At 36.8% G+C, this 26,377-nt stretch overlaps 1 protein-coding gene across 1 annotated transcript in view; it reads right to left on the bottom strand.

The window, feature by feature from the left end:
- Positions 1-6,874: 6,874 nt before the first annotated feature.
- The window catches only part of LOC133082976 (BCL-6 corepressor-like), a gene marked incomplete at its 5' end in the record, with an annotated part of 44,300 nt that continues 24,797 nt past the window's right edge, over positions 6,875-26,377 (bottom strand). Inside the window, 4 exons of the mRNA XM_061179644.1 lie at positions 6,875-7,163; positions 8,234-8,390; positions 8,606-8,683; positions 10,430-10,575. Coding sequence (XP_061035627.1) covers positions 6,875-7,163; positions 8,234-8,390; positions 8,606-8,683; positions 10,430-10,575 — 670 coding nt within the window. The remainder of the gene's footprint in view (positions 7,164-8,233; positions 8,391-8,605; positions 8,684-10,429; positions 10,576-26,377) is intronic.

Raw genomic sequence — 26,377 nt, 5'->3', positions numbered from 1 at the left:
ATGGACATATATACACTACCAAATGTAAAATAGCTAGCTAGTGGGAAGCAGCCGCACAGCACAGGGAGATCAGCTCTGTGCTTTGTGACCACCTAGAAGGGTGGGATAGGGAGGGTGGGAGGGAGGGAGATGCAAGAGGGAAGAGGTATGGTAACATATGTATATGTAAAACTGATTCACTTTGTTATAAAGTAGAAACACACCATTGTAAAGCAATTATACTCCAATAAAGATTAAAAAAAAAAAAACATGTGGTATATATAACATATACAATACAATATTACTTGGCCATAAAAAAGACTGAAATGTTGCCATTTTCAATAAAATACATTGGCCTAGAGAGTATTATGCTAAGTGAAACAAGTCAGAGAAAGACATTAGGTGCAGCTCTCTTTTTTGGGTAATAAAATATATTCTGGAATGAGATATTGGTGATGGTTGCACAATCCTGTAAATATAATTAAACGCACTGAACTGTACACTTTAAAGTTACTGATGAAATAAACTTTATATTTTAAGGCAGGACAAGAGAATTTAAACATAAAGTTCTGTGTCCATTTGGACATCCTTGCTCTCTCCCTAATGTGCTGTGTGTACCTGCATTACACATTAACCATACCTTCTGAAAAATGGGAGTGCCTCCTGGACCTTTCTTCTGACACTAGCAATATAGCTTCTTAGAACAGCTCTCTTCCCACACATCTATGGTCAATTAATCTTCTACAAAAGAGGCAAAAATATATGATAGAGAAAAGACAGTCCCTTCAATAAATGGTGCTGGGAAAATGGGAAAGCTATATGTAAAAGAATGAAATTAGAACACTCCCTAACAAAATACACAAAAATAAACTCAAAATGGATTAAAGGGGGACTTCCCTGGTAGTGCAGTGGTTAAGAATCCACCTGCCAATGCAGGGAACACGGGTTCAAGCCCTGGTCTGGGAAGATTCCAAATGCCACGGAGCAACTAAGTCTGTGCACCACAACTACTGAGCCTGCACTCCAGAGCCCGTGAGCCACAACTACTCAGCCCGTGCGCCTAGAGCCTGTGTTCTGCAACAAGAGAAGCCACTGCAATGAGAAGCCGACGCACTGCAACAAAAAGCAGCTCTTGCTGCAACTAGAGAAAGCCTGCGCGCAGCAACAAAGGCCCAACGCAGCCAAAAATAAATAAATAAATATTTTAAAAAAGGATTAAAGCCTTAAACATAAGACATGACCCCATAAAACTCCTAGAAGAGAACATAGGCAAAACATTCTTTGACATAAATCATACCATTGTTTTCTTAGGTCAGTCTCCCAAGACAATACAAACAAAAGCAAAAATAAACAAACGGGACCTAATCAAACTTACAAGCTTTTGCAAAAAAAAAAAAGAAAAAAGAGAGAGAGAAAAAGAGAAAGAAAGAAAAAGAAAAAAAAGCTCTTGTTGCTGGGTAGAGTGTTTTGCATATGTGTTAGATTTAGTTGGTTTATTGTCTTGGTAAAGTTATCTATTTTCTTACTTATCCTGGCTGGATGTTCTATCCAGTACTCTAAGTGGGATATTTAACTCTCCAACTATTAGTAGTATTGCAGAACTATTTCTACCTTCCTTTCTGTCAATTTTTGCTTCATATATTTTGGTAGTCGTTGTTCAGTACACCAGTATTTTTAATTATTATAGCTTACTGCTGTATTGAATCTTTTATTAACATAACAGTCCTCCTTTGTCTCCTGTAACCTTGTTTTAACATTTATTTTGTCTGATAATAAACTCATGCCTGCTCTCTTTTGGTTAGTATTTCCATAGAGTATTTTTTTCCACCCTTTTACTTTTTTTCTCTTATAATCATCTTTATTCTATGTGTTCTTAAACACTTCTCTACGTGTACAGAATGGCTGTTATAGCCACTCCTTGAATATTTCTTTTCACAGAAACAGGTGATGAGCATTATAAGCACTCTTATAATTATCTTTTTATAAACTGAGATATAATTGACATATATTGTAAAGTTTAAGGTGTATGAGTCATTCTATGGCTAATTTAATGCATTTATATATTACAATATATAGCATACAATTAAGATCTGGTGTCTTAGGAACTCTGAAGTTTATAATACAGTATTATTGTTTGTTACTGCTATCTGTGTTGCTTGTTATTGTTATCTGTTATCTACCAGTTGCAAGTCTGTACCTTTCAACAACATCTCAACTTCTCCATCCTCTAGCTCCTGGAAACCATCATTTTACTCATCTTTACAAGTTCGGCTTTTTGAGATTCCATGTAAAAGTGAGATCATACAGCAGTTGTCTCTATCTTACTGCCCACAAGGTTCTTCTGTGTTGTCACAAATGGCAAGATTTCATTTTTTCTCATGGCTGAATAATCCATGCTCTCACTGTTCATTTTTGTGTTTTAGATCTAAAATGAATTTCTTGTAGAAAGCATATAGTTATATTATGTTTTTGTTTAACTCATTCTGCTCATCTGTCCCTTGATAAGAATTTAATCTACTTACATTGTAAAAGTAGTTACTCATCAACTATACTTCAATTTAAAGAATTAAATTAAAATTTAAAAAATAAAAGTAATTACTGATAAGAAGGGACTTATTTTGGTCATTCTGCTATTTATGTTCCTTATGTTTTATAGTTTTTTGTCCCCCCTTTCCTACATTACTGTCTTCTTTTGTGTTTAGATGGATTTTTTGCAGTGAAATGTTGAAATTCCTTCTCATTTCCTTTGTACGCTCTATATTTTATCATGGAGAGGTCATTTAACATCCTAGAGATATAACACTCTAATTTAAATTTATACCAGCTTAACTTCAATAACATAGAATAACTCTATAGTTTTGTAGTTCCATCCCTACCCCTTTCAAGTTTTGATATCATGAAATTACATTTTTATTTCACTCTGTGCATAAAAACATAAACTAATATTCTTTTAAATGCCTTCCTCTCATATTATGTAGAACAAAATGTTTAGGTACAAACAAAAAATACAGTTACATTAGCTTCTAGACTAATTGTTTTTTAAAAAGCTGTATTAGTCTCAAATCATGTAGAAAACAAAAAGTGGATATAAACCATTTTTAAAATAATAGGAAAAACAAGAAAACTAAAATTAGTAAAATCAGAAATGAAGTGGGGACATACATTCTTACTGAATCTACAGAAATAAAAAGGATTATAAGACAGTACTATGAACAACTGTACACCAACACACTGGCTACCTAAATGAAATAGACAAATTTCTAGGAACAGAAAACTAACCAATACTATACAAAATCTAAATAGACCTTATATGGACATGAAGTCAGTAATCAAAAATCCCCCCACAAAGAAAAGTTCTGGACCTGAGGCTTCATTACTAAATTCCACAAAATATTTAAAGAACTAATCCCAATACTTCCCAACATATCCAAAAATACTGAAAAGGTGGGAACACTTCTGCGCACAGTCTATAGGGGTGCCATCACCCTGATACCAAAACCAAACCAAGACACCCTAAGAAAACTACAGACACATATTTCTTATGAATGCAAACAAACATCCTCAACAAAATACTAGCAAAGTGAATTCAGCAGCATATTAAAAGGATTCAGTGGGAGTTATTCCTGGAAGGCAAATTTTCAACTGGAAATCAGTGTAATATATTTTTAAAAATGAAGAAAATGGCATATAATCATCTAAATTGATAAAGAAAAAGCATTTAACAAAACTCAGCACACATTCATTACAAAAACTCAACAGAAAAGAAACAGAAGTAAACTACCTCAACATAATAACAGCTGTGTATGAAAATACCACAGTGAACATCATAGTGGTGAAAGCCTGATCACTAACCCCCTAACTGCAGGAACAAGACAAAGATGCCCAGTCTCATCACTGTTATTCAATGCTAGCAAGAATACTTAAGCTAGAAAAACAATCAGAAGTATTCAAATTGGAGAGGAAGAAGTTAAATTATCTCTGTTAGCAGATCTGACTTTATATGTAGAAAACCCTAAAGATTCTACCAAAAAGACTACTGGACCTAACAATAAATTCAGCAAATATGAGGTTACCAAGTCATCAATACAAAAATAATGCATTTCTATACACTAACAAAAAATACAAAAAGAAAATAAGAAAAAGCTCCATTTACAACAGCATCAGAAAGAATAAAATACATAGAAATATACTTAAGCAAGGAAGTAAAAGAACTGTACAGTGAAAACTACAGAACATGCTGGAAGACTTAAGGAATATTCTGTCCTCATGAATTGGAAGAATATTGTTAAGATGAGCGTACTATCCAAGGCAATATACAGATTCAATGAAATCCCTATCAAAACACCAATGACATTTTTTACAGAAATAGAAAAACCTATCCTAAAATTCATATGGAATTGCATGGGATCCTGAGTAGCCAAAATAACCTTGAGAAAGAACAAAACACTTCCTAACTTCAAATATTACTACAAAGGTGCAGTAATCAAGATGAATGATACTGGCATGCAGACATTAAGATCAATGGGGCAAAACAAATGCTCAGAAATAAACCCTCACATACACGGTTTTCTACAGGATGCCAAGACCATTTAATTAAGAATTCAACAAATGATGCTGGAAAAACTGGATATATCCAAATGCAAAAAATGAAGCTGGACTAATAACTGACACCATACACAAAAGCTAACTCAGAATGGATCAAACACCTGCATATACGAGCTGAAACTATAAAGCTCTTAGAAGAAAACTGAGCAAAACCTTCACAACATTATTAGATTTAACAAATGATTTCTTAGCTATAACCTCAAAAGCACAGACAACAAAAGAAAAAATAGGCAAACTGAACTAACAAAAATGAAAAAATTTTCTGCAATAACAAGTGCTTGTGAGAACGTGGAAACTGGAACCTTTGTTCATGATTGGTTACAGCCACTATGAGAAACACTGGCAGTTCCTGAAAAAAATTAAAGACAGTATTAAAGTATAAACCAGTAATTCAACTTCTGTGTACATACCTAAAAGAATATAAGGGGTCTTGAAGAATTATTTTTATACCCATGATCACAGAAACATTATTCAAAATAGCTAAACAGAGAAGCAGCCCAAGTTCCATCAACTGATGAATGGATAAGCAAGATGTGATATACACATACTATGAAATATTATTCAGCCTCAAAAATGAAATTCTGACATATGTGACAACATTGATGAACCTTGAAAACATTAAGTTAAGTGAAATAAGTAAGTCACAAATACTGTACGACACCTCTTTATGATGTACTGAGAATCGTCAAAATCACAGAGACAAAGAATAGAATTTAGTGGTTAACAAGGAAGAGAAAGGGGTACAGGAGGGTTATTGTTTAATGGGTAGAGTTTCAGTTTTACAAGATGAAAAGTGTAATAAGAAATGTATGATAGTGGCAGTAGCACAATAATATGAATGTATTTAGTACCACTCTACATTTAACAAACTGCACATTTAAAAATAATTAAGCTAGTAAATTTGATGGTATGTGTATTTTGCCTCAATTAAAAAACTGGAATAACTAAATAAAATGTATGTAAATAACATATGTTTCTGTATGTTTATATCTGTGAATGAATGTATACATATACACACAGACACTCCTAGGAGTTGAGATTATAGCACAGGAGTGTAGGACATATTCAGAGTATAATGCCTCTGAAATCTCCAGTTTGCTTTGGTGTATAGAGACTACAAATTGATATAAATATAACTATAAAAATTTGATCACCAACATTTTTTTAAATAGGAGTAAAAACCATTTATTTTAGGAACACAATAGGAATTTAGGAATACAATTCTCTCACTTCCTCAACAGTTTTATTGCCTTTCAGAACATTTCTGTAAAATTGTTAAAAAGGCACAGAATTTACTTATAAAATTAAAATACACGTTAAGAACACAATTCAAAAAACTTCAGTTTAGTGCTTCCCTGGTGGCGCAGTGGTTGAGAGTCTGCCTGCCAAAGCACAGGACACGGGTTCGAGCCCTGGTCTGGGAAGATCCCACGTGCTGCGGAGCAGCTGGGCCTGTGAGCCACAACTACTGAGCCTGCGCATCTGGAGCCTGTGCTCCGCAACAAGAGAGGCCGCGATAGTGAGAGGCCCGCGCACCACGATGAAGAGTGGCCCCCGCTTGCCGCAACTAGAAAAAGCCCTCGCACAGAAACAAAGACCCAACACAGCCAAAAATAAAAATAAAAATAAAAAACTTCAGTTTATATACATTTTTAAGCAAACTTCAACTTACAATAATAATTTTCAATATTAGATCTATATAGTAGATAGAAATAGAGCTCGAAGTCTTCCTTAAATAAGACAATAGAATACATAAACAATCCAGTTAAGGCAAGAAAACTAATTTCATAACTTTTAAGTTATGATATGGAGTTCATACAATTAGTTGTTGTGTACAGATGTGGTTTTAAATTGACTTATATTCAATAGCATAGACCTGGGCATTAGCATATAGTCTCTAAACAAAACAAAAAGTTGTTTTCCCAAACACCTTCTCAATTTTGGTGATCTCTCTTAACTGCCTCTGTCATTGGGGCTTTATATGAAAAAAAGTCAATGAATGAAGATCTGCTATAATTTGTTTTCTCCTTAAAAAGGAAAAAGAAAAACGTTCCATGTAAAACAAACTTATTTCAAAAAACCCTGTGTACATTTAAAGGCAAAACACTTCAATTTCATAAAAACTAAAAAGAAAGACAAGCTTGTACGTTTTCCAAATCATGTTTTAGATAAAGCAGATATATATTTTCATATGTAATAATGTCCCTTCTTTACAGACAAAGTTGTATTTAAACAATAATGCACGGGATTAACACAACAACACATTTTGTATACAGTGAAACTAAACTGCTCAGTGGTCTTCCAGGGCCACATCACTGGGATTTAACCACTCCACAGAGGAGCCAAGCAGAGTCTTAAGCTCATTTGTTAATTCAACCAAATCTAGTAGCTCTTTGCTTTCAGGATTAAAGGCTTCCAGGTCTTTGGGGCAAGAGAACAAGAGACTTGCAGAAACCTGCCTGTAAAACTCTGACTCTGTGACTGTGACAATTTCAATATTTGGAAAATTGCAGCGGAATACACAGGATGACATTTTCAGTTTTTTAAGCACATCTGAAAGCAATAACCAGTTTCGTGGCCTACAAAATAAAAAAGAAAGTGGTTCAAGTTGCTGGCAAAAATTTTCTAACCATACCCATCATTGACCAATGCTCTCTTATCAAAGTAAGGGAAAGTATTTACTTCGAGTATGAGTAACTCTGAACTCATCTGGTTTTAAGAGAACATCTAGAGAAGACCATCTGATTTTTAGAAAGCAGAAGGAACATCTTAATGAAATTCATCAAATGTGCTTTTCACTGCTCTCACTGCTAACAGAAACGGGTTAATTCCTATTCACTGAGCTCTAATCACAATTCAAGTTATAACTCTCTCTGTGTTCCACTATATTCACTGAGGGAAGTCTGTATCCCAACCCAAGAGGATTGATTACAAACACCTTTTCTGATCCCTCCTCCTACCCCCACAATAGAACACATTTTAAATACACATTACACCACATTTCTTTTTACACATGCCACACCTTAACCTTCATCTCTTTCGGGATTGATGGTTTTTAGAAGCAAATTGTGACATTCCTTACATGCACACTGCAACACAACTGTATGTTTTCTGTTACTATAAAATTTCACTGTTTTAATGGCATATATACTTTTATTTATTAAGTACCTCTGTTAACACAGCAAAGGATTAGTCTCTTATGTGTATACGATATATAAAAGCCCATGAATAAATGATTTTTCTAATCTTACAAGAGAAGGCAGATTATCAATACATTGTTACACACTCCATGTGGCTAAGAAGTCTCCTATGTTGGGAGCTTCTAGGACTCTTTCCCAAACATTTCGTGGCCGAAGTCTCCAAGGGAGCAAGTATTCTGTGAAATTCCACTGAATGACACCTTCAACACTTTGGGCCCAGGGTCTTATTTGCCTTGGTGGTGTTCTATTGAGGATAGTTTATACTGTGCTATGAATCTGATCCCCACTGTGTATAATTAATCTTTTCCAGAAATTTTCATTAAGTGAGGTTCATGGAGAATTAGAAATCATTCGCCCACCCTCATCTGCTTAAAAGGGGTTTTAGGTCCTGCTTCACCAAGAAAACTACTGCAAGCTATTTTTCAACCACATGATATATACATCCTTACCTCTGAGCAACAGACACTTGGATGTTATAACAAGGTAAAAGAGGACTATCTGAAAATTCAAATTCAAACACATCGCTGAAAGCCTTATCCTCATCATCCTCGTCCTCTGGTCCTGGAGGATTTGTCAAAACATTAAATCCAGCCTTTTTATCTGGTTCTAATGCAGGTAAAAAGAAAGAAAGGAGTCAGTAGGCTCTATCAGATTTCAGCTCTCAATAACGAAATAATTCTAAATAAAAACAGATAATTTCCTAATGATCCCTGCTTACAGTACCCATCACCCATCATCCCCTCACCCATACCAGAGAGAAATATTCTGTTACTCATTCACTTCCCACTGAAAGAAAAATGTGGAGAAAAAATGTTTCTCACCACATACAGAGCTTCCATAGAACTCCCAAGGGCCACCAAGTTCATCATCATTGTGACCTTGTAGGTCCTTTAAGTAATCTAGGGAGGTGACAAAATAAAAGGGTTTTTTAAAAAAATGTTAAAAGTAATAAATGATTTCAGCAGAGTTGCATGATACACAGTCAACATACAAAAATGAGTTGCAATTTTATATACTAACAATAAACAATTCAAAAAGGAAATAAAAGAATCTCACAGTAGCATTGAAAAAATACTTAAGAATAAACTTAATAACAAAGGGACATCTAAAAAAAATATGGTTCTGAAAAACCTAGGGGCGGAACAGGAATAAAGACGGAGATGTAGAGAATGGACTTGAGGGCACGGGGTGGGAAGGGGAAGCTGGGACGAAGTGAGAGAGTGGCATGGACATACGTACACTACCAAATGTAAAATAGATAGCTAGAGGGAAGCAGCCGCATAGCACAGGGAGATCAGCTTGGTGCTTTGTGACCACCTACAGGGGTGGGATAGGGAGGGTGGGAGGGAGACACAACAGGGAGGGGATATGGGGATATATGTATATGTATAGCTGATTCACTCTGTTACACAGTAGAAGCTAACACACAAGCAATTATACTCGAATAAAGATGTTAAAAAAAAAACAAAGGGACAAAGACTTGTACACTAAAATCTACAAAACTTAGTTAAAAGGAATCTAAGAAGATTCAGATAAATGGAAAGATAGCCCATGTTCACAGATTAAGCAGACTTTATTGTTAAAATGTCCATACTACCCAATGCAGTCTACAGATTCAAGGCAATCATTCTCAAAATCCCAGCCTTTTTTTTTGCAAAAATAGAAAAGTCTACCCTAAAATTCACGTGGAATCTCGAGGGATTCTGAATAGCCTAAGTAATCTTGAAAAAGAACAAAATTGGTGGCCTCACACTCCCTGATTTCAAAACACACCACAAAACAAAGTAATCAAAACAGTATAGCACTGGCATAAAGACAATACACTGTCAAATAATCTTTGAGAAGAGTGCCAAGGCTACACGTGGAGAAAGACAGTCTCTTCAACAAAGCGTGCTGGGGGAACTCCCTGGCGGTCCAGTGGTTAGGACTTGGTGATTTCACTGCAGTGGCCCCGATTCAATCCATGGTCAGGGAACTAAGATCCCACGAGCCATGTGGTGTGGCCAAAAAACCAAAACAACAGCAACAAAAAAATGATGTTGGGAAAAGAATGAAGCTGGACCCTTACCTTACACCAAATGCAAAAATTAACTCAAAATGGATATAATAAATAAGACCTAATGCCATAAAAACATAGGAGGAAAGGTTCAGGAAATTGAATCTGACAAACATTTCTTGGATATGACACCAAAACACAGGCAACAAGAGCAAAATCAGATAAATCTGACTACATCAAACTAAAAAATTTCTGTGTATCAAACAAAATACAGTGAAAAGACAATCGACAGAATGGGAGAAAATACTGCAAGTCTGATAGGGGTTTATAGCCAGAATATATAAGGAACTCCTGCAAGTCAACAAAAAACAAATAATCTAATTTTAAAATGGGCAAAGAACCTGAATAAACATTTCTCCAAAGATCTATAAATGGCCAATAAGCACATTTTCATAAATTAGCAAATAAAAACTATAGTAAGATACCACCTCACATCAATTAGAACAAAAAACAGTGAGTGAGAGGATCTAGAGAAATTAGAAGTGTTGCAAATTACCATCTAATTTTTAATTTAAAACATTTGTTAAACTTTGTTTATTCTTTGAAGTTTATTCTTTGTTTATTCTTCCTATTCTTTGAAGTTACCTACCTGCCAGAAACATTTCCATAACTTTGCTGTGAGTCATACTCATGACGGTTCTACCGGAGTACGTAGCCAAAGTGGGGTCAGCACCATAGGAGAGAAGCAGGCGAACAATCTCCAGGAAATCACTCTCAACTGCATCATGAAGAGGCCTAGGAAGAGATGTACAGTGGGATTAAACTTGTGTACACATACTTGTTTCTGGAGTAGTTTCATTTAACAATAAGCAAAATACAGTGTGTGTACTATGTGATAAACCTCCTACATGGAATATTTCACCAAGAAGGTATGTAATTTCTAACCATTCTACACAAAGGGAAACTGAGGCATGATAACTGACCCAAGATGAAATGATAAATTACTGTTAGTTCTGTATCATTTATAGGACAGGTGAATGAACAATTTCAGAAATAATTCTCAAATGAAAATCTATTTTAGTCCAAGGCCTAATTCAAGACAAAGATGAAAATATTTTGAAGGAATTAAACTAATGACAGACTGTATATAAAGACACATCACAGGGGAAAAAAATCCCATCATTATGGAAGCCAATAGGAGTATCAATTGTTACACAATTTTTAAAAATACCTACTCCATTTTAAAAAGAACCAGGGTACAAATATCAGTGATCAGTGCAAATTTCTCTTGGAAGCTGGGCCCTAGGAATTTGTAGACATTAATGATGAACTCTCTGCCTCAGAACCTCAGTGACTGATGGGGAGAGAAGAAACAGGGTCCAGAGTCATCCCAGAACCAGAGTCATTATGGTGAGTTCTCATGGGGATAAAGAGTCCTCCATCCATTTCCACTAGGGGATGAAACATTGCCTGCATTCCCAACCTGAATGAGTAGTAATTTGACACTATAAAATACCACAAACATTTCAATTTTGCTTACTTTATAACTGTGGGAGAGCCCTAGTACATTGCCTCTTGGTAGCATTTCATGCACACAAGCACAAACTGGGTCCTCAGGCCAATAAATTGTGATCATGTTCGGGATGGGGCCAGGTCTGAGGATGTGGGTTATGACAGCAGGTTGTACACAAAGCCAACACAGGTCTGTACTCTGTACTGTTGGGACTTGAAGATCATATATATTTTGAACGCAGTGATTTAAAGAAATGATTAAAGAGTTCAGTGTCTTAAAACTTAGCACTACTATTTATTCATGTAACCCTTGATTATTTCAGGGACTAACCTACGGGGTCATTGTACGAATGACCAATGTTTTATGCCTTGACTCTATAAGCCATCTGAGGAGAAGAAATAAACACAAAGAAAATTAGGAAGAAGCAATAGTGCAAATTGCCAATAATGTGCAAGAGGAGGCCCCAAAACAAAGGCTGGCACAGAACGCTGGAGTAGGAGCTTGCAATTACTGAGAACAGGCATAAAGTGTGCAGAAGGATCATGGAGGCCAAGCAGACCTCATGGAGCAGGAAGTTTCTTCTGCTGGACACACTGGAAAGCTACGTAAATTTAGGGGAAAAAAAGTGGTCAAAATAATGTCTCGTTGCCCTGAACTGAACTGTATCTTACTTTTTATTGGTTTTGAACAGTAAAATAGTTTAGCTACAGACTTTTGGAAAGAAAAAAACGGAAAGACCAAGAAATAAAGGGGAAATGATCAAGGTTTTTAAAAACAACAGTAAACAATATTATAAAATCAGAACAATAAAATTAGAGTGCATCACTGAAGCATCCCTAACTGGCCTGAACAAGCACACATGTGTACACATGAACACACAAACACACACACACTACCAACTTAGAAACCATAATCAATCCTATGAGGGTAACTACAGAATGCCTTTTTTTCTTTGAATTTTTGAATTTTATTTTATTTTATTTTTTATACAGCAGGTCCTTATTACTTATCCATTTTATACATATTAGTGTATACATGTCAATCCCAGTCTCCAAATTCATCCCACTACCACCCTCCTCCCCTGCGCTGCTTTCCCACCTTGGTGTCCATACTTTTGTTCTCCACAACCGTGTCTCAATTTCTGCCCTACAAACTAGTTCATCTGTACCATTTTTCTAGGTTCCACATACATGCGTTAATATACGATATTTGTTTTTCTCTTTCTGACTTACTTCACTCTGTATGACAGTCTCTAGATCCATCCACGTCTCAACAAATGACTCAATTTCGTTCCTTGTAATGGCTGAGTAATATTCCATTGTATATATGTACCACATCTTCTTTATCCATTCATCTGTCGATGGGCATTTAGGTTGCTTCCATGACCTGGCTATTGTAAATAGTGCTGAAATGAATATTGGGGTGCATGTGCCTTTTTGAATTATGGTTTTCTCTGGGTATATGCCCAGTAGTGGGATTGCTGGGTCATATGGTAATTCTATTTTTAGTTTTTTAAGGAACCTCCATACTGTTCTCCATACTGGCTGTATCAATTTACATTCCCACCAACAGTGCAAGAGGCTTCCCCTTTTCTCCACACCCTCTCCAGCATTTACTGTTTGTATATTTTTTGATGATGGCCATTCTAACTGGTGTGAGATGATAGCTCATTATAGTTTTGATTTGCATTTCTCTAATGATTAATGATGTTGAGCATTCTTTCATGTGTTTGTGGGCAATCTGTATATCTTCTTTGGAGAAATGTCTATTTAGGTCTTCTGCCCATTTTTGGATTGGGTTGTTTGTTTTTTTGTTACGGAGCTGCATGAGCTGCTTGTAAATTGTGGAGATTAATCCTCTGTCAGTTGCTTCATTTGCAAATATTTTCTCCCATTCTGAGGGTTCCCCTTTCGTCTTGTTTATGGTTTCCTTTGCTGTGCAAAAACTTTTTAAGTTTCATTAGGTCCCACTTGTTTATTTTTGTTTTTATTTGCATCACTCTAGGAGGTTGATCAAAAAAGATCCTGCTGTGATTCATGTCAAAGAGTGTTCTTCCTATGTTTTCCTCTAAGAGATTTATAGTGTCTGGTCTTACATTTAGGTCTCCAATCCATTTTGAGTTCATTTTTGTGTATGGTGTTAGGGAGTGTTCTAATTTCATTCTTTTACATGTAGCTGTCCAGTTTTCCCAGCACCACTTATTGAAGAGGCTGTCTTTTCTCCACTGTATATCCTTGCCTCCTCTGTCATAGATTAGGTGCGTGGGTTTATCTCCAGGTTTTCTATCCTGTTCCACTGATCTATAGTTCTGTTTTTGTGCCAGTACCATATTGTCTTGATTACTGTAGCTTTGTAGTATAGTCTGAAGTCAGGGAGTCTGATTCCTCCAGCTCTGTTTTTTTCCCTCAAGACTGCTTTGGCCATTCGGGCTCTTATGGTCTCCATACAAATTTTAAGACTTTTTGTTCTAGTTCTGTAAAAAAAATGCCATTGGTAATTTGATAGGGATTGCATTGAATCTGTAGATTGCTTTGGGTAGTACAGTCATTTTCATAATATTGATTCTTCCATTCCAAGAACATGGTATATCTCTCTATCTGTTTGTATCATCTTTGATTTCTTTAATCAGTGTCTTATAATTTTCTGCATACAGGTCTTTTGTCTCCCTAGGTACGTTTATTTCTAGGTATTTTATTCTTTTTGTTGCAATGGTAAATGGGAGTGTTTCCTTAATTTCTCTTTCAGATTTTTCATCATTAGTGTATAGGAATGCAAGCAAGAGATTTCTGTGCATTAATTTTGAATCCTGCAACATTACCAAATTCACTGATTAGCTCTAGTAGTTTTCTGGTGGCATCTTTAGGATTCTCTATGTATAGTATCATGTCATCTGCAAACAGTGACAGTTCTACTTCAGCTTTTCCAATTTGTATTCCTTTTATTTCTTTTTCTTCTCTGATTGCCATGGCTAGGACTTCCAACACCATGTTGAATAATAGTGGTGAGAGTGGACATCCTTATCATGTTCTTGATCTTAGAGAAAATGCTTTCAGTATTTTCACCATTGAGAATGATGTTTGCTGTGGGTTTGTCATATATGGCCTTTATTATGTTGAGGTAGGTTCCCTCTATGCCCACTTTCTGGAGAGTTTTTATCATAAATGGGTATTGAATTTTGTCAAAAGCTTTTTCTGCATCTATTGAGATGATCATATGGTTTTTCTTCCTCAATCTCTTAATATGGTGTACCACATTGATTGATCTGCATATATTGAAGAATCCTTTCATCCCTCGGATAAATCCCATTTGATCATGGTGTATGATTCTTTTAATGTGCTGTTGGATTCTGTTTGCTAGTATTTTGTTGAGGATTTTTGCATCTATATTCATCAGTGATATTGGTCTGTAATTTTCTTTTTTTGTAGTATCTTTGTTTGGTTTTGGTATCAGGGTGATGGTGGCCTCATAGAACGAGTTTGGGAGTGTTCCTTCCTCTGCAATTTTTTGGAAGAGTTTGAGAAGGATGGGTGTTAGCTCTTCTCTAAATGTTTGACAGAATTCACCTGTGAAGGCATCTGGTCCTGGACTTTTGTTTGTTGGAAGATTTTAAATCACCGTTTCAATTTCATTACTTGTGACTGGTCTGTTCATATTTTGTTTCTTCCTGGTTTAGTCTTGGAAAGTTATACCTTTGTAAGAATTTGTCCATTCCTTCCAGGTTGTCCATTTTATTGGCACAGAGTTGCTTGTAGTAGTCTCTTAGAATGCTTTGTATTTCTGCATTGCCTGTTGTAACTACTCATTTTTCATTTCTAATTTTATTGATTTGACTCCTCTCCCTCTTTTTCTTGATGAGTCTGGCTAATGGTTTATCAATTTTGTTTATCTTCTCAAAGAACCAGCTTTTAGTTTTATTGATCTTTGCTATTGTTTTCTTTGTTTCTATTTCATTTACTTCTGCTCTGATCTTTGTTCTTCTTTCTCTAGTTCCTTTAGGTGTAAGGTTAGATTGTTAATTTGAGATGTTTGTTGTTTCTTGAGGTAGTGTTGTATTGCTACAAACTTCCCTTAGAACTGCTTTTGCTGCATCCCATAGGTTTTGGATCATCGTGTTTTCATTGTCATTTGTCTCTACGTATTTTCTGATTTCCTCTTTGATTTCTTCAGTGATCTCTTGGTTATTTAGGAACGTATTGTTTAGCCTCCATGTGTTTGTGTTTTTGACTTTTTTTTTGACTTTTTTTTCCTGTAATTGATTTCTAATCTCATAGCACTGTGGTCAGAAAAGATGTTTGATATGATTTCAATTTTTCTAAATTTACTGAGGCTTGATTTGTGACCCAAGATGTGATCTATCCTGGAGAATGTTCCGTGCACACTTGAGAAGGAAGTGTAATCTGCTGTTTTTGATGGAATGTCCTATAAATATCAATTAAATCTATTTGGTCTATTGTGTCATTTAAAACTTGTGTTTCCTTATTAATTTTCTGTTTGCATGATCTGTCCATTGGTGTGAGGTGTTAAAGTCCCCCACTATGATTGTGTTATTGTCGATTTCCTCTTTTATAGCTGTTAGCAGTTGCCTTATGTATTGAGGTGCTCCTACGTTGGGTGCATATATATTTATAATTGTTATATCTTCTTCTTGGATTGATCCCTTGATCATTTTGTAGTGTCCTTCCTTGTCTCTTTTAACATTCGTTATTTTAAAGTCTGTTTTACCTGATATGAGTATAGCTACTCCAGCTTTCTTCTGATTTCCATTTGCATGGAATATTTGTTTCCATCCCCTCACTTTCAGTCTGTATGTGTGCCTAGGACTGAAGTGGGTCTCTTGTACACAGCATATATATAGGTCTTGTTTTTGTATCCATTCAGCAAGCCTGTGTCTTTTGGTTGGAGCATTTAATCCATTCACATTTAAGGTAATTATCGATATGTGTATGTTCCTGTTACCATTTTCTTAATTGTTTTGGGTTTGTTTTTGTAGGTCCTTGTCTTCTCTTGTGTTTCCCACTTAGAGAAGTTCCTTTAGCATTTGTTGTAGAGCTGGTTTGGTCGTGCTGAATTCTCTTAGCTTTGCTTGTCTGTAAAGCTTTTGATTTCTCCATCAAATCTGAACGAGATCCTTGCCAGGCAATCTTGCTTGTAGGTTCTTCCCTTTCATCACTTTAAACATGTCATGCCATTCCCTTCTGGATTGTAGAGTTTCTGCTGAGAAATCAGCTGTTAACCTTATGGGAGTTCCCTTGTATGTTATTTGTTGTTTTTCCCTTGCTGCTTTCAATAATTTTTCTGTCTTTAATTTTTGCCAATTTGATTACTATGTCCCTCGGCGTATTTCTCCTTGGGTTTATCCTGTATGGGACTCTCTGTGTTTCCTGGACTTGGGTGGCTATTTCCTTTCCCATGTTAGGGAAGTTTTCGACTATAATGTCTTCAAATATCTTCGTGGGTCCTTTCTCTCTCTTCTTTCTTGGACGCCTATAATGTGAATGTCAGTGCGTTTAATGTTGTCCCAGAGGTCTCTTAGGCTGTCTTCATTTCTTTTCATTCTTTTTTCTTTATTTTGTTCCACAGCAGTGAATTCTACCATTTTGTCTTCCAAGTCACTTATCTGTTCTTCTGCCTCAGTTATTCTGCTATTGATTCCTTCTAGGATATTTTTCATTTCAGTTATTGTATTGTTCATCTCTGTTTGTTCTTTAATTCTTCTACGTCTTTGTTAAATATTTCTTGAATCTTCTCGATCTTTGCCTCCATTCTTTTTCCGAGGCCCTGGATCATCTTCACTATCATTATTCTGAATTCTTTTTCTGAAAGGCTGCCTATCTCCACCTCATTTAGTTGTCTTCCTGGGGTTTTATCTTGTTCCTTCATCTGGTACATAGCCCTCTGCCTTTTCATCTTGTCTATCTTCCTGTGAATGTGGTTTTTGTTCCAAAGGCTGCAGGATTATAGTTCTTCTTGCTTCTGCTGTCTGCCCTCTGGTGGATGAGGCTATCTAAGAGGCTTGTAGAATCCTTTTTATTAACACTTTCTTAGATACAAATTTTCAAATAATTTCTCCCGTTGTTTTCCCTCTTATTGAATGTATCCTTTGACAAGTAGAAATTTATATAATCCCATTTATGTTTTTGCTTTTACTGCTTCTGCTTTTGATGTCATATCCAACAAATCAATAACAAGTCAAATGTCATAAAGCTTTATACCTAGTTTTCCTCTAGCAGTTTTATAGTTTTACGTCTTACATTTACATACTTAATCCATCATAAGTTATCTTTTGTATATGGAGTAAGGTAGGGATTCAGCTTCGTTGCTTTGCATGTGGACGTGCAGGTTTACTTGCAACTGTGGATGAAGAAATTTGTCCATCCCATGAGCAATCTGGGCACACCTGCAGAGCCTCATTTGACTATATACACAATGGTTTTTTTCTCTATTTTATTCCATTGGACAATATGGCTGTCTTTATGCTACTCACATTCCACTTTTATTAGTGTAGCTTTGTACTAAATTTTGAAATCAGGACAAATCAAGACAAAAAAACAAACCTTGCCTTTTAAAACAGATTTTTAAAATTATTCAGGGCTCCTTGAAATTCAATATGAATTTTAAGATGGATTTTTCTCTCTCTTCAATAAATACTGTTGGTACTTTCATAAGGCTGCACTAAAATCATAGAACTGAATAACATTAACAAGACAGAGGAATCAGAAGCCTTAGGCCGTCATTCCCCCACCCAGAGACACTGACTTAACAACAATATACAGACTAAATTGTCTTTATGATAATACCAGAAACCAGTTAAGAAGCTGTAGCAAGCCAGGCAAGTGCAAAATCAAGACGAGCTGCAATGAAGCAGGTAAGAATATTTGTTCCATTTACATTTGAGAGGACTCCCACCCCCTACTTAGCACAATGCAAGAACAAATCAGGAAAAAGTTCTCAGCTTCTTCTTAGTGAGGGAAAGGCAAGAATGGAATGTGTAGCAATGTTCTAGCATTGCAGTGGGTCTACCTGAGGGATTGACTGAGGGACTGAGTCTATATGCCTGACTCAGAACACTGAAGTGAACAGAGATGTAATCTTTGGATGCTATATTAGTCTGTTCAGGCTACTGTAAATTAATAAAGCAAAATGGGTGGCTTAAATAAGACAAATTTATTTCTTACAGCTCTGGAAGTTGGCAAGTACAAGATTAAGATTCCTAGTGATTGACTCACCTCCTGATTTGCAGGTGGCTACCTTCTCACTGTGTTCTCATATGGTAGAAAGAAAAAGAGATTCCTCTTCTAATAAGGCCACAGGCCTATTGCATTAGGGCCCTACTTTTATGACCTCAGTTCCTTTTATTCATGTCCTATTGTTTTTTCTTTGTGGTTACCCTGTGAATTATATACCTCTTCAAGTTATACAATATGAAAAATGGATGAAAGGAAATGAGCTAGTTGTTTGAAAAGATCAACAAAACTGAAAACCCTTTAACAAGACTCAAATAACATCAGCAATGAAAGAGGTAACGTTACAACTGATGCTATAGAAATAAAAAGAAATAATTTGCTCTGTAGTTATTTAATATAAACAGTTAAATGTCCACAAATTGGATAACCTGGAAAAAAAGATAAGTTCCTAGAAACATGAAACACTTCAAAGCTGAATCATAAAGAAATAGGAAATCTGGACAACGAGTAATGAGTGAGTAATCAAAAGTTTCCCAACAAAGAAAACCCCAGGGTCAAATGACTTCACTAGTAAATACCAAACATTTAAAGTCAAATTAACAACATACCCCTCAACTCCTTCCAAAAAAAATGGAAAAGCGGGATCACTTCCAAACTTCATGGCCCAGCTTTGCAGGATCAGGAGAATGCATACAAGCTTAAGAATTCTGCCTCAAGAGAGCGCTAGAAGCATGGATCAGGTATAGCCTATCTATACAAGGTCTAAGAAAGCCTCAGAATCTATACCAGGACTGACTTAAATGTATTTCTACCCTGAAGGAAATTAGCAAAAAAGTGAAGGAGGTGACTGTACCAACATGAAAACCACAACACAAAATTCCAAGGAACTTGAAAACTCAAAGAAACATAAAATCACCAAAGGATTTCAATAATCTTCCAGTAACCAACCCAAAGACACAGACATCTATATTTACTAATTAAAGAATTCAAATGAGCTATTTAAGCAAACTCAATAAGCTACAAGAAAATACAGAAAAACAATTCAATGAAATAAAGAAAACAAAACACAATCCAAATGTGAAATTTAACAGAGACAGAAATCATAAAAAGAGTCATAGGGGAATTCTGGATCTGAAGAATTCAATACATGAAATGAAAAATGCAACAGACAGCACCAATATCAGAAGAGACCAAACAGAATACAGAACCAGTGAGATAGAGTCAATGAAAGGAAAAGAGTGCATAACACCTACATGATCTAAGAGATACCATAAAGCTAACAACAACAACAACATCCAAATCACCGAAAATCCAGAAGGAAAAGAGAGGGAGAAGGGAACAGAAAGTTTAATACTGAATCACTATGTTGTATACCTGAAACTAATATAATATTGTAAATCAAATATAATTCAATGAATGAATGAATGAACGAATGGAAGGCCAAGAACTTCCCAAACCTGGGGAGAGACTTGGAATCCAAAAATCATGAAGATATATATCAACCCATTATTTCAGTTCAAAATGTTCTTCTCTGAGACACATTCTAGCAAACTGTCAAAAATCAAAGATTCTAAAAGAAGCAAGAGAAAAAAATATTGTAACCTACAAGAAAATCCCATTAGGCTACCAACAGATTTCTGAGCACAATTATAGGCCAGGAAAAAAAATGGAATAATATACTCAAAGTGTTAAAACAGAAAAGCTGCCACCTTATCCTCTAGAAACAAAGATGAGAGAATTCATCACCACCAGACCTGTCTTAAAAGAAATGCTGAAAGGAGTTCTTCAAGCTGATACGAAAGGATGCTAATTAGTAATGAAAACATATGAAAATATACAACACACTGGTAAGTGCACATACATAGTCAAATTGTGAAACTCTAATACTGTAACACGAGGGTGTGTTAAACCAATTAACTATATTAAAAAGGCTAAAGGTATCAAAAATAATTCAGGCTACTGTAATCTGTTGAAGAATATATAATATAAAAATCAAATTGCAACTCTAAACACTTGAAGCAGTGCATAAAAGGATAATGTTTCTGTATGGCATAGACATGATGTTGCCGACCACATAAAATAGACTGTTATACCTACAAGATGTTTAATGTAAGTCTCACGGTAACTACAGAGCAAAGACTAACTACAGATTCACAAAAATAAAGACAGGAAATCATAGCAAACTACCACAGAAAATCAATAGTTCACAAAGAAACATACTAAAAGAATAAGAAAGTAACAAGACGACTACAAAACAACCAGAAAACAGTTATATGGCAACAGTAAGTCCCTACATATCAATAACTACTCTAAATTTATATGGACTGAGTTGTCCAATCAAAAGGTACAAAGTGGGTGGATGCATAAAGAAACAAGACTCTACTGTACACTATCTACAAGAAAGTAACTTCAGTTTTAGGGACATACACAGGCTCACAGTTAAGGGATTAAAAGAGGAATTCCATACAAATGAAAAAGAGAGTAGCGGTAGCTGTACTCATATAAGAAAAAAACAGATTTTAAGCCAAAAAGGATAAGAAGAGACAAAGAAAGTCATGATATAATGATAAAGGGTCAGCCTATCAAGAATACATAACAATGGTAAATACATGTGCACCTAACATAAGAGTACCAAAATACATTAGCCAAATACTAACAGATCTGAAAGAAGAAATAGACAATACAGTAAGAGCGGAGGACTTCAAAACACGTTCAGCAATGGACAGAAATCCAGATGGAAAATCCACAAGGAAACACTGGACTTGAATCATACATGAGATCAAATGAACCTAACAGAGACATATAGTACATTCCATCCAAAAGCAACAGAATACATTGAATTAAAGTGGCAAGAGTGGACACACCCTTCTCTTGTTCCTGATCTTAGAGGAAAGGCTTTCAGTTTTTCACTGTTGAGTATGATATTAGCTATCAATCTGTCATATATGGCCTTTATTATGTTGAGATACGTCTGATAAAGTTTCAGGATACAAAATTAATACACAGAAATTTGCTGCATTTCTATACATTGACAACAAACTATCTGAAAGAGAAATTAAGAAAACAATACCATTTACCATAGCATCAAAACGAATAAAACATCTTTTGCCTCCTCGGTAGGAATAAACCTACCAAGCAGGCAAAAGACTTGTACTCAGAAAACTGTAAGACTCTGATGAAAGACACTGAAGACTAGACAAACAGATGGAAAGATACACAATGCTCTTGGATTGGAAGAATCAATACTGTCAAAATGACTATAATACCCAAGACAATCTACAGATTCAATGCGATGCCTATCAAATTACTAATAGAATTTTTCACAGAACTGGAACAAAAAATTTTTAGATTTGTATGGAACCACAAAGACCTGGAATAGGCAACACTATCTTGAAAAAGAATGGACCTGAAGGAATCATGCTCCTTGACTTCAGAATATACTACAAAGCTACAGTCATCAAAACAGTATGGTAGGGCAGAGTCAAGATGGTGGTCGGGGAGGACGCAGAGTTTGCGTCTCCCCACAAATAGGGCACCTGATGGACACTGGTGGGTGCCCTCGATGCCCAAGGAGACAGGAGGAACACCTGAGTGACTGGGTAGGATGCGGGGGGAGAAGTGGAGACCAGACAGGACCAGTGCCCCTGATGGGTGGCTGGGAAGGGGAGGGGCTCCCACTCCTGGAGGGACCCTTGGGGGCTTGGAGAATCAGGCATTTCCCCTGCCCAATCAGGCCCGGGAAGTCTGCGGGGCTCCTGGGCCGGGTACTCCACCCTCCAAGGCCCCCTCCAGGCCGCGTTGATCCTAGGGCATAGGAGGGAGGTGGGGGGAGAAGAGAAGAGGTGGGTGGGAAAGGCCCTCCAGGACTGGAGGATCAGGGGAGGTGCAGCGGGTGTTTCTCCCACCCACTGGGGCCCCAGGAGGCCTGCCGGGCTCTTGGGCCTGGTCCTCCATTCTCTGGGGCCCCCTACAGCCTCGTGGGTTCTAGAGGTGTGGGAGGGAGGGAGGAGGGGGGAAGAGGAGCACAGGGGGATGGTTGGGGGGGAACTGTCTAGGACCGGAGAGGATCAGGGGAGGCACGGAGGGAGTTTCTCCTGCCCACTTGGGCCCAGGGAAGGATGCTGGGTGCCCAGGACCGGTCCTCTGTTCTCCACCGCCCCCTCTGGCCTCTTGAGTCATAGGGGCATGGGAGGGAGGGAGGCAGGAGGAGGATGGGGAGCAGACGCAGACAGTGTAGGGGGAACCCTCCAGGACCAGAGGACCAGAGGAGGTGGAGCAGGGCGTTCCCACACCCACTCAGCTCCAGGAACTCTCTTGGGCTTCGAGGTCTGGTCCTCTGCCTTCTGGGGCCCCCTCTAGCTGCATGGGTCCTGGGGGTATAGAAGAGCCCAGGGGGAGGAAGGAGCAAGAAAAGAGCCCAAGGGGGAGAGGCCCTCTGGGATCGGGGGGAACGCACTTAGTGTTTCCCTTGCCCACTTGGGCCCAGTGAGCCTGCTGGGGTCCTGGACCTGGTCCTCTGACCTCCAGGGCCAGAGGCACTCCTGGGCCCCTCTTGCTGCACTGAGCCTAAGCCCCACCCCCAACACCCCCAGGGCCTTTTCCAGCCCTGTGGGTCCTAAGCATAGACTCCCCCCAATGGCCTAAACTCTGCCCCTGCCTAAGCCCCGCCCCCCACAGCCAAGGCCTTTTCCGGCTTTTTGTTTGGTTTGGTTTGGTTTTACTCCTCTTTTTTTTACTATTGTGGTTCTATCTTCCGGTTATTGTGTTATCTATATTTTTATTTTTTAATTCTTTGTAACATATCTGTTAGTTATCTAATCTTATTTTATTTTTTTACTACTTGTTATTCTTCTGCTCCTTTATTTCTTTTTCTTTTTTTTTCCCCGCCCCATGTGGCTTCTGGGATCTTGGTTCATGAGCCGGGGATCAAGCCAGAGCTCCTGTAGTAGAAGCACTGAGTCTGAACCACTTGACTAACACAGAACCTCAGACTCCAAGGAATATTCCTCAGAGTGAGGTCTCCCAGAAGTCCTAATCTCTGTACAAAGACCCAGCTCTACCCAACAGGCTACAAACTCCAGTTCTGGAAGCCTCAGGCTAAACAGTAAGACAGGAACACAGTCTCACCATCCAAAAAAAAAAATTAGATGACAAAAAAATATGTCACGGATGACAAGGTAAAAACCTGCAAGACCAAATAAATGAAGAGGAAATAGGCAACCAACCTGAAAAAGAATATATAGAATAATGACAGTAAAGACCCAAAATCTCAGAAATAGATTGGAGGCACAGATTGAGAAAATACAAGAAATGTTTAATAATGATCTAGAAGGACTAAAGAACAAACCAACAGAGATGAACAACAAAATAACTGAAATGAAAAATGCACTAGAAGGAATCAATAACCGAATAACTGAGGCAGAAAAACGAATAAGTGAGCTGGAAGACAGAATGGTGGAAATAACTGCCGAGAAGCAGAATAAAGAAAAAAGAATGAAAAGAATTGAGAACAATCTCACAGACCTCTGTGACAACACTAAACACACCAACATTTGAAGCATAAGGGTCCCAGAGAAGAACAGAAAAAGAAAGGGTCTGAGAAAATATTTGAAGAGATTACAGTGGAAAACTTCCCTAACATGGGAAAGAAAATAGTCAATCAAGTCAGGGAAGCGCAGAGAGTCCCATACAGGATAAACCCAAGAAAAAACACTCCAAGACACATATTAATCAAACTATCAAAATTAAATAAAAAGAAAAAAATATTAAAAGCAGCAAAGGAAAAGTGAAAAATAACATACAAAGAAATCCCCATAAGGTTATCAGCTGATTTCTCAGCAGACCCTCTGCAGGTCAGAATGGAGTGGCAGGGTAAGACTTAAACTGATGAAAGAGGAAAACTTACAGCCAAGATTACTCTACCCAGCAAGGATCTCATTCAGATTCGACAGAGAAATTAAAACCTTTACAGAGAAGCAAAAGCTAAGCAAATTCAGCACCACAAAACCAGCTTTACAACAAATGCTAAAGGAACTTCTCTAGGCAAGAAACACAAGAGAAGGAAAATATCTAAAAAAACAAACCGAAAACAATTAAGAAAATGGTAATAGGAACATACATATAGATAACTACCTTAAATGTAAATGGATTAAACCTCCAACCAAAAGATACAGACTGGCTGAATGGATACAAAAATAAGACCCATATATATGCTGTCTGCAAGAGACCCACTTCAGACCTAGGGACACATAAAGACTGAAAGTGAAGGGATGGAAAAAGATTCCATGCAAATGGAAATCAGAAGAAAGCTGGAGCTGCAATACTTGTATCAGAAAAAACAGACTCTAAAGACTGTTACAAGAGATAAGAAAGGACACTATATAATGTTCAAGGGATCAATCCAAGAAGATATACCAATTATAAATATTTATGCACCCAACATAGGAGCACCTCAATACATAAAGCAAATACTATCAACCACAAAAGAGAAAATCAACAGCAACACAATAATATTAGGAGACTTTAACACCATTTACACCAATGCACATATTATCCAAACAGAAACTAAATAAGGAAACACAAGCTTTAAATGACATGACAGACCAGATAAATTTAATTGATATCTATAAGACATTCCACCCAAAGGTGTGAGAATACACTTTTTTCTCAAGTGCACACGGAACATTCTCCAGGATAGATCACATCTTGAGTCACAAATCAAGCCTTGGAAAATTTAAGAAAACTGAAACTGTATCAAGCATCTCTTCTGACCACAATGCTATGAGACTGAAAATCAATTACAGGAAAAAAACTAAAAAACATAAATACATGGAGGCTAAACAATGAGCTACTAAATAACCAAGAGATCATTGACGGAATCAAAGAAAAAATTAAGAAATACATAGAAACAAATGACAATGAAAACACAACCACCCAAAATGTATGGGATGCAGCAAAAGCAGTTCTAAGAGGGAAGTTTATAGCAATTCAACCTCACCTCAAGAAACAAGAAAAATATCAAATAAACAATCTAACCTTACATGTAAAGCAACTAGAGAACCCAAAGTCAGTAGAAGGAAGGAAATCATAAAGATCAGAGCAGAAATAAATGAAATAGAAATGAAGAAAACAATAGCAAAGGTCAATAAAACTAAAAGTTGGTTCTCTGAGAAGATAAACAAAATTGATAAACCTTTAGCCAGACTCATCAAGAAAAACAGGGAGAGGGCACAAATCAATAAAATTAGGAATGAAAAAAGAAAAATCACAACTGCCTATGCAGAAATACAAAGGATTATAAGAGACTACTACAAACATGTATACGCCAATAAAAAGGACAACCACGAAGAAATGGACAAATTCTTGCAAAGGCACAATTTTCCAATACTGAACCAGGAAGAATTAGAAAATATAAAACAGACCTATCACAAGTAATGAAATTGAAAACGTAATTAAAAATCTTCCACCAAACAAAAGTCCAGGACCAGATATGGCTTCACAGGTGAATTCTATCAAACATTTACAGAAGAGCTAACACAGATCCTTCTCAAACCCTTCCAAAAAATTGCAGAGGAAGGAACACTCCCAAATTCATTCTACGAAACCACAACCACCTGATATACCAAAACCAGACACAATATCACAAAAAAAGAAAATTACAGACCAACATCACTGATGAACATAGATGCAAAAATCCTCAACAAAATACTAGCAAACAGACTCCAACAACACATTAAAAAGATAATACACCATGACCAAGTGGAATTTATCCCAGAGATGCAAGGATTCTTCAATATATGCAAATCAATCAATGTGATACACCATATTAAAAATTTGAAGAATAAAAACCATATGATCATCTCAATAGATGCAGAAAAAGCTTCTGACAAAATTTGACATC

Source organism: Eubalaena glacialis, unplaced genomic scaffold (assembly GCF_028564815.1).
Source record: "Eubalaena glacialis isolate mEubGla1 unplaced genomic scaffold, mEubGla1.1.hap2.+ XY H_2, whole genome shotgun sequence".
NCBI classification, from domain to species: domain Eukaryota; kingdom Metazoa; phylum Chordata; class Mammalia; order Artiodactyla; family Balaenidae; genus Eubalaena; species Eubalaena glacialis.
Note: the sequence above shows the minus strand (reverse complement) of the source record. Positions and strands in the feature narration are given on the sequence as shown.